The sequence below is a fragment of the Mercurialis annua genome, linkage group LG8 (genome assembly GCF_937616625.2).
Source record: "Mercurialis annua linkage group LG8, ddMerAnnu1.2, whole genome shotgun sequence".
Lineage (NCBI taxonomy): Eukaryota > Viridiplantae > Streptophyta > Magnoliopsida > Malpighiales > Euphorbiaceae > Mercurialis > Mercurialis annua.
In genome coordinates this window covers 2,720,385-2,730,299 of record NC_065577.1, presented here as the reverse complement: position 1 = coordinate 2,730,299, position 9,915 = coordinate 2,720,385, and the positions used below count along the sequence as shown (strand labels likewise).

At 25.0% G+C, this 9,915-nt stretch overlaps 1 protein-coding gene across 1 annotated transcript; it reads left to right on the top strand.

The window, feature by feature from the left end:
• The first annotated feature begins 1,627 nt into the window (after positions 1-1,627).
• On the top strand, positions 1,628-8,422 carry LOC126659690 (sodium transporter HKT1-like). Its single transcript, XM_050353016.2, has 3 exons — positions 1,628-2,847; positions 6,113-6,343; positions 8,053-8,422. Exons 1-3 carry the CDS (start codon positions 1,754-1,756, stop codon positions 8,249-8,251), a joined length of 1,524 nt encoding a protein of 507 aa, XP_050208973.1. The 5' UTR covers positions 1,628-1,753; the 3' UTR covers positions 8,252-8,422.
• The last annotated feature ends 1,493 nt before the right edge of the window (positions 8,423-9,915 follow it).

Sequence of the window (9,915 nt, the reverse complement as noted above, 5' to 3'; positions counted from 1 at the left end):
CTTATATATTCTCCTCTTTTCATATTGGTTTATGGTATAATATTTAATATTGAGAAATCTAGCCTCCATTGTTTTATTATTATATTCTTAGTAAAGTTATGAGAACAAATGATGAGATACCATCAACCTTGAAATTAACTTGACGACGAAACCCGCTCAATCTAGCATGAACGTGATGTTCAATTTGTTAATTCAAATCAAATCATGCATGGATTTTTAATTATTCATATTCTTGCTCATCCAATCCTTGTTATGCACATAAATGAGGTTGAATTGGCAGCCACATATCTCTAAACTATTTCTATTAACTAGTGGTGTTGACTGTAGATGTTTTTTTTAAGGGGGATCTAAAAGGTTTATAATTTTATATGACTTAGTGTTCCAAAAATCTTAATTTTTTAGTTTCTTTTTTTTTTTAAATTTCACACCGACGTTGTAATCTTCAATTATACCAAAATCTACACCTTCGGATTTCAATTGTACCCAATTTTATAACTTGAATTATTTGCCATTCGAAAAAAAATCAAAAAGTATTTGTAAATTATAACTTATTTGAACTTTTTTCCATTTAAATTGTTTAAAATGAATGACTTATTTGAAATATTTTAATAAAAAAAAGAGATCAAATTAATTTTTGGGTATAATTAAAAGTGAAAAATATGAATTTTGATATAATTGGCGATTTTACAACGTCGGGTAAAATTAAAAAAATATTAAAAGGTCGAGATTTTTTTGGAACATTAAGCCAATTTTTATCGCTTGTTTAGTTTTAATTTAATCAATCAAAATATTGTTTCTTCATTTTTTTAAAGAAAATAAGTCGAAAAGTCTGAATTAAAATAGAATAATGAAATAATAGATAAATAATTTAAGTGTTTGGCATCATTTTGCTAAGATTATTCCACAAGCTTTTTTTTTTCAATTGTCAAAAAATATTAATCTGAAATAATAAAAGAATATTTGGGTCTATTTGATGAAATAGAATTTGATCGTTCGTGCCTTACAAGTTTTTGGATCATATTGATTTTTTATGCTAATTTATAAACAGGTAAACTAATTTTATATATATTTTGATTAAACATTAAAAATATAGAAAACATTAAAAATTTAATTCAACGAATAAAATCTTTTAAGTTTTTTGACTAACATAAAAAATGAACAAAAATTTAAAGTATATACAAAAATAAAATAAAGGACCATATTTTTTAAAAAATAAGAAGAAAAAAAATTGTAAATAATAATAATAAATATAAAAATGTCATAGTAATTTGCTCAGCAATTATTTATAGGATCATAAACTAAATCAACTATAATAATAAATTTTGAAAATAATCTCAATTAAAAATTCAATATAATTATATCAAATCGCAAAATTAACTTATCAATTTCTAATAATTTTTTAAGATGTTTTTATTAAACGATGAAAATTTTAAGATAAGAATACTCCTGCAAGTTCATCAAAGTTTATGTGAGTAAAGAGCGGCTAGCCCCTATTTCAAAAGGGAAATTTACAAGTCTAATGCGATAATAATGGTAGAATGGCTGATACGTTAACTGTCTCCAAGACTCTAAAATAGAACCCAAGCGGTCTAACCCCCTAGGCAGACCCCAACCGAAAAGGCGCTAGACGGACTAAGGGCAAGAGAGACCAAATATATGAATATATGAAATGATTTTTCCTTATAAATATTACAAACCAACACAAGCCTGTTCAAGAAATTGTCCTCTCACTCACTGAAAAATATACTAAACAATGAAGAGCTTAGTAGATTTTGGTAAGAAGTTAGAGCATTTTTGCTACAACAAAACTATGAAACCTTTAGTATTTCATGTTAATTCATTTTGGATTCAACTTGTTTATTTTCTGTTTATATCTTTTGTGGGGTATTTGGGTTTAAAAATCTCAAACCCAAGAACATCATCATCATCATCTTCTTCTTCATTCATTCTAAATGACATAGATATATTTTTCACTTCTGTGTCTGCTACTACAGTTTCTAGCATGTCAACAGTTGAAATGGAAGTTTTTTCCAATACCCAACTCATCATCATCACCATTTTGATGTTACTTGGGGGAGAAGTTTTCACTTCCATGCTTGAACTTCAGTTAAAAAGGTCTAAATTTCACACTTTTTCAGATTCTACTCATAAAATTTCTGTCTTAGAGGTTTCAAAAGAAGAGTCTGACCTAGAAAGTAATAATGATAATCAAATTTCTAAGTCCTCTTTAATCAAAAGATTATGCTATGTTATTTTGGGTTATCTTGTTGTAGTTCAAGTAGGTGGTTCTAGTTTAGTTGCTATCTACTTAGGTTTAAATCCAAATTCAAGAAACTTGTTGTCCAAGAAAGGTCTTCACATGCAAACATTTTCAACATTTTTAGTGGTAAGTACTTTTACAAATTGTGGATTTGTTCCTACAAATGAAAATATGATAGTTTTCAAGAAAAATTCAGTTCTTCTCCTCATTGTAATGCTTTTAACACTTCTTGGGGGTACATTATATGGACCAACCCTAAGATTTTTGATATGGGGATTGGGGAAAATTACTAAAAGAGTTGAGTATAGTTACATGTTGAGAAACCCAAAAGAATTGGGTTATAATCATTTGATGCCAAGTTTAAATTCTTGGTTTCTTGTTTGCACAGTTTTTGGATTTTTAATCGTGCAATTTTTAGTGTTTTGTTGTTTGGAGTGGCATAACTCTAAAATTGTGGATGGTATGAGTTGGTTTGAGAAGCTGGTTGCTATTATTTTCCAAATTGTGAGCACAAGACATTCTGGGGAAACTGTTTTTGATCTTTCTGTTATATCTCCAGCAATCTTGGTGGTTTTCATTGTCATGATGTGAGTTCTTCCTACCTTCTCTTTTATTTTATTTCTTTAATTTCAAAGATCTTGATTGTTTGGCATTTGAAATCATGCATCAAAGTTCAATTGGAATGCAATATACCTATGGGAATTATATTAGATGTATTTATCTACGAACTATTAATCGTTTGATTTTGAAGTTTTATCAGTTTGGTCATCCATGCTTAATTTTTAGTTGACATGACACGATCTTATATATGCTAATTTGTGCATGTGAAATTAGTATTGCGTCTTATCAACTCTAAAGGAGTCGTAGATATATTTGATAAAAATCGAAAAAAGAAAATGCACCAAACTCGTAAAATGTTAAATTTGGTATATTTGAAAAATGAGTTATAGTTAATTAGTTATGGATAAATAAATCCATTTTATCTATACATTATGCTGATAATTTATTGGTGATAATTAAGATTTAAATTAGACCCAATAGTGTTTAAAAGGCAAACATTTTTGACTTGTTATAATTTTTTTTAAAACTATAAAAAAATTATAAATTTTAATTTGATAATTACGTTGTAGTTATATCCAAAAAAATCAATTAATTTTAGTTGGGTCAATCTTTGACCAAATTCATTTACATTTTTTGTTTATTTTAAGCTACATGCTTACTTGTTTCGGCTTCAATCACTGAAAGATAGAGAAATTTATGATTAGAACTTATTATTGTTCTTTACTTTTTTTTTGAATTATGACCGACATTTTGCAATTTTAAAAAGTATATTTTACTAAAATTAAGGTATAATTGAATTGATCGAAAAACATCTAATAAATTTTCAGCGAATATATCAAATTGGAATGGATTATAAACTTTATATATTTGGACAAATTTGTCAAAAGTCAAAAAATGTGTGGCTTTTTGGCCAAGCTTTTAAATTAAACAGGTATATAACGTAAGTTGTTTTAAGAAAACCATATATAGTATGCATAGTTTATTTATTTTTTTCTTAGATAGAGATCAGAACGACTACTAGAATTTTATGTGTTAGTATTTTAATAGTCAGACGTTTAGTATTTTTTCAGTCTCCATAGAGTTATTGACTTTTTTTTATATTTTTTTTGTCTTAAAACACCTATTATTTTAATAAATAATAAATTTTAAAATTATTTTTCTATATTATTTTTATTTAAAACCTACTAATAAACTAGTATTTATTGGTTTCTATTAAAAATATAAATAAACAAGAATTAGTATGTATATTAAGTAGGAGTATAAACAGAAAAGTAGAAAAATAAATTGTAAAAATTTATAATATTAATTGTATTTGTTTAAATTGTGTCCTATAAAAAACTAATGTGGATGTGAAAGTTTGAATGCAAAACTTCCGTCCCGTAAAAGAGAACCACACTACCCAATTGTATAGTGCATATTCAAGTGTCCCATAAAAGAAAACATCACCACTAGGTCACACTACCCAATTAGCTTGAACTTGATTTTTTTAAATACTACTTGAATCATTAAATTAAAATTGGTCACGTTTGGCTAAATAGACTCATTTACAACTCTAAAATAATATCAAAAATAATTACTTTCAATCTTTCTTTTTGTTCCAATAATGCCTTATATTAATTCAAGTTCGTCTATATCTTGTATTATTCTAAAGAATAAACGTGCATTTTAGATTAATTAATATTCGATCTTATGGATATAATTGAAAAACAATTGTCATGGTCATAATTATCTATCATTTGAGTTTTCGAGGGTTTTTCCCCCTACTTCTATTTTCATTGTTCCTACTTACATTTCTTTACTTTTCTATGTTCTTATTTAGAATCGAATCAAACCGAATCAAATTTATTTATAGTATTAATGCCACGGTGTATTCTCTCTAATTATATGTAGAAATGTGCGGTTGGTATTTTGATTCGGTTCAATAGTAAAAATATCATCAATTGGTTTTTTTAGAAAATTAAAACCAAACTGAATTAAAAGGGTAATTTAAGGTTCAATTTGTTTTGATTTTTTATTTTATTGAAACACAATAGAAAATTAAAAGCAAAAGTAAAAAAAAAATTAGAAAGCAAAATTAAGCCAAATTATAATTTATTATAAATTTTTATTGGAAATAGCTCATAAAGTGGGAGGTCTAATATGGTCTTGCTATACAGCCTGCTAAGCATCACCAAGAAAAAAAGGAATATTTTTTTAAGTCTTCTATTGATATGATTCTTGTAAGGAACATTCTTAAGTTGCTAAATTAATTGAAAATCTAAAACAAAAAAAACACTATTATTAGTTTAACAAAATGGGAAACACAATCCAACCGGCAACCAAATCGCCTCAAAAAGATGTGTTTTAAGCATGAATATAAGTACATTATTAAAAAAAGGCATTTCTTTTTTAAGCATATTCAATTGTCTATTTTATATATATTATTGCAATTTTTAAAGAATCAATTCAAATAATACACTTACCAAATCTATCAAATTGAATGAAGAAAACCTTATTGCATATATACTCAACTTTTCATCACCTTTAATGTCTTTTTGTAGTTCTCCATATATTCTTTTTAATTTTGAAAAATAATTCTCCATATTCTTATTATGTTCTCAATAGTGGGTTTTATATTGCCCTTCCTCTTGTCACTTCATCTAAGCATTTTTGTTAATCGCTTTTCTATATATTCTATTTATTTTTGGTGTTTTCTATATATATTCTATTTTAATAAATAAAATAAGCTAAATTCAATTAATATTATTTAATTTATATATAAAAAATTGTTTGCATCGGATTCATTGTTGTTCATCACAATATTTATCTCGTTTAAACTTTAGAATATATAAAAGAAGAAAATTACTAATACATGTGAGAGGAGTTCAAACGAAATAAAAAGGATAAAATAAACGATCGTTTTTTATATAATTATCTCATCGCGTCCTCTTTTTCTATTTTTGTCATTTCTTTTTTCCCTCATTATGCTATACATGGCGAATCCGGTCTAAACTTCTCCTTACTTTATTACATGCACTCACTTGATTTGATGCATTTTCATGGTACATATTCTTCATTCAAAACTTAAAGAAAAGTTGTAGCAATTTAAAGTTGAGCTTTCATTTAAAAGGCAAACATTTGCCATGAAAGGATAAAATAAAAAGTATTTGCATAGGATTGTTCATGTGCTCAAGGATGAATCTCAAATTAATAAATTAATTTTGTGGAGGAAATAATTGATTGTTAATTTTTGAAGGACCCAAAAATCAAATTTTCAAATTGTGCATGATTTTGTTGAACTTATAATTATAGGTATTTCCCACCATGCACCTCATTTTGGCCCATGAAGCAACAAGAAGATGATGATCCAAGGAGTGGGAAACAAAGCAAGATTGAGAATAAATCAGTTGTGGAATGTGTACTATTCTCACAAATGTCTTATCTTGTCATCTTTATTATTCTCATTTGCATTGTGGAGAGAGAACATTTGAAGGGAGATCCTCTTAACTTCAGTATCTTGAACATAACTTTGGAAGTGATAAGGTAATTATTACCCTTCCTCTTTTCTCAATTTTAACTTACTTTATAAATTTTAAACACATACAATTAATATATGCTAGACATGAAGAATATTTTTAAAACTTTTTTTCATATAAAAAAGACGTCAATTTAATATTTCAGGGTACAACTGAAACAGAAAAATATAAAATAGAATAAAATTGGTGATTTTTAAACGTTATATGATCGAAAAGGGGCTGAAAGATCGAATTTTTTTAAAACATTAGGCGTAAAAATAAATATTATGTGATAAGATTATATTGCTAAAATTACTTGACATGAAATCACTAAAGATATATTTGGTACGTCCAAACAAAAAGAAAATGAGAATGTGAATGTGAATGAATAGTTCCATCATGTGTGTTTGTTTTATATAAATTAACTAGAGAATGAGAATATTATTACAATACAAATCACTCGTTATACCCTCGTCATGGGAATGAAGTTTTCATTTTCATGAAAATCAAATCCAATTAAATAATTTATAATTATTAAAATTTATTTAAAAAAAATTATTTTAAAAAATATTATTAAAAAAGGTAATTTTTTATAAAATTAAAAAGTAAAAAATATTTTTAGTACAAAATAAATAATAAATATTTTTTATATATTTTATTTATTTTCATTCCCACACTCATTTATTGGTTGAACAATATATGAAAAAAAAAATCATTCTTTTCATTTTCTATTTTCATTTTGATTCTTATTCTCATTCCTAACCTTCAACCAAACGCTCTTAAATTTTTGTTGCTTGCAATTTTAAAATTTAATATTAAAAATTAAGCAAATTAAAAAAATTTAACTTGAATAAAATAGCAGGAGAGTACAATTAATGATTTTAAAAATTTCATATATAATTATTAAACTCATTTATTCTTAGAAATAAAATCGAAAGGATTAAAAGATCGGTTATCCTTTTTCTGGAGAGATTCTTAAGTAGACTTAGTCCATCACGTCATCCGTGAACTAAACCTATCACCTAATGACACGTCATTAAAATGATGGCAATCTTGTAAATTCGTTTATTACTTATTTAGACATTTGAATAGTAATATTACAAGATTGCCATCATTTTAATGACATGTCATTATACGATAAGTTTAGTCCACAGATAACGTGGTGGACTGAGTCTACCTAAAAATTTCTTCCTTTTCTGACCTCTAGTCATTATTTGTCCTTTATTTCCTTTTTCTATTCGTTTCATCTTTTTTTATATATTTAATCACTATCATTTATTCTCCTCTTTTCTTTCATTCAGTTTTTATTGAGAAAGGGGCTATTTATGTTCCCAAAGTTTAAATAAAATCAAATGAGTCTCTAACATCCGGAAAAGTTCAAATATACTCCTAATATTTTTAAAAATGAATAATCAAACCCCGATTTTGACTCATAAATGAGAAGTTGGGGGCCCGTTTGTCAAAACCGGAGGCTTGATTGTTCACTTTTTAAGACATTAGGGGCATATTTAAATCTTTCCGAATGCTGAGAACTTATTTCATCCTCGAGTCAAACATTAAGGTTTTAAATGATCCTTTTCCCTTTTTATTTGGCCACCAATTACGTTGGAGAGCCTTTTAGAAGAAAGAATATCTAAGAAATATTCATATTTATTTGTTTAGCTTTTGATATATAATTCGTTATTGTATAATTCCAATAGATTGTTATTAAAATTTGAGTGGTTAACACTTTTACAGTGCATATGGAAATGTTGGATATTCAACTGGCTATAGCTGTGCAAGACAATTAAAACAAAGCAATTCATGCAAAGATGCAATGTATGGATTGGTGGGGAGATGGAGCAAATTTGGAAAAATTATCCTTATCATTGTCATGTTCTTCGGAAGGCTTAAAAAGTTCAACATCAATGGCGGTCAAGCCTGGAAAATTTCTTGACAATTACCCTTCTCAAGATCAAGATTTGAGTACACTTGCATAATATGTTTAGATTGTAAAACTATGTGTTATAAATAATTATACACATGATACTTTATACAAATAAATGTAGTATTTTGGTGACTGGTAGAAGTGATGATATGTAAATGTTAAAATATGTTATTGTTCGAACTTCTTCCAACAGCATAAATTTTAGAAATATCTATACTATAATATAATCTTGAATTTCAAATTAAGCATCATGCATATTTTGACAAGTGGATCGACTACAAATTGCCATGTGGCAATTACTCATTTAAAATTGATTTATTATTTCATTAAATAAATTAACAATTAATATTTTTTTAAGCTATGAAATATGAAAAGTTAAAACTTGCAACAATTAATTTTTTTCATAACTTATAAATATTAATAGTATAGAAGAACTCTTGAGATTTTATAACTTATAAATATGAAAAAAAAAACTCTTCAAATTTCATCACATCAAATTTATAAAATTCCATAAGTCTAAATTTAAATTAATTAAATTTATAATAATAATATAAAAACTATTTTAAATCTCATAATTTAAAAATACATCCTATTGAATATTATATATTTTAAAATAATATTATAAGAATTAAAATATTAAAATATGAGAATTATATGCTAAAAATATGAATAATTTTAAATTAAATTTACTTAACAAAAATTTAAAGTTATAGAATTTTATAAATGTGATGGTTATAAAATTTGAAGAGTTTCTATTAATATTTATAAGTTATAAAATATTATGAGTTCTTAAATATTATTAATTTTTATAGGTTTTAAAACTAAATGTATTAAATAATTATTTTTAATTTTTCATATTTCTAAAATAAAAATTTTGTATAACATCTAACTTTTCATATTTTTCAATTAATAATAGTTTTTTTGTCATGAAAAATATAAGTGTATGTATATATATTCATGCACACATCCTTAATCATAAACAAACATGGTTTTTCAGAATTTTTTATATCTATTTCTTTTTATTTTATCATACTTGATATTATCTCATGCAACTATTTCCTGCGATAAAGAGTTTTTAATTATTCATAATGAAGCACGCTTGGAGTAAGTATCGTCTATTTTTTTGACATTATTTAATTTATGTGTATGGTTGTTCTTATTGTATTTTAATCTATTTTGATGGTGTGTTACCTAACTTGTCAAAGGATTTAAAGAAACAAAGATTGACTAATTGAAATATATATGTTCTAGACATGAACCATACAATTCTAATTATATAATTTCAATGATAATGTTGATCTTACGAGGTTCATCAAAACAATTCAACATAAAATATTTTATGTTTTATCTAATTGATTTAAGTTGACAATTATTTTCCATCAAATGTCCTTTTTATTCATTTATATGACATATATTTTATTTTTTATTATATTTAAAAAACAATATGTTAATAAAAAAAATTGATTATGATTTTTATATGTTTAATTATAATATTATTATTTATATGTTAGGAAATATGAAATGTTTTTGAAATTAAATAAAAGTAATTAAAATTTAATCTTATTAATTTTTTTATTATTTTGATTATGAAATTTAATGTATTTTATTTAAAATTTAATAAAATTTTCTTAAATTTTATGAGTAGTTTTAATTTATATTTAAAAGGTATGACA

Bases quoted from the DNA above. Each gene is read 5' to 3' on its own strand.
- LOC126659690 (XM_050353016.2), top strand. From the start codon at position 1,754: ATGAAGAGCTTAGTAGATTTTGGTAAGAAGTTAGAGCATTTTTGCTAC. The intron at 2,848-6,112 runs GTGAGTTCTTCC...TTATAATTATAG, and splicing joins GTGGTTTTCATTGTCATGAT to GTATTTCCCACCATGCACCT. The intron at 6,344-8,052 runs GTAATTATTACC...ACACTTTTACAG, and splicing joins ATAACTTTGGAAGTGATAAG to TGCATATGGAAATGTTGGAT.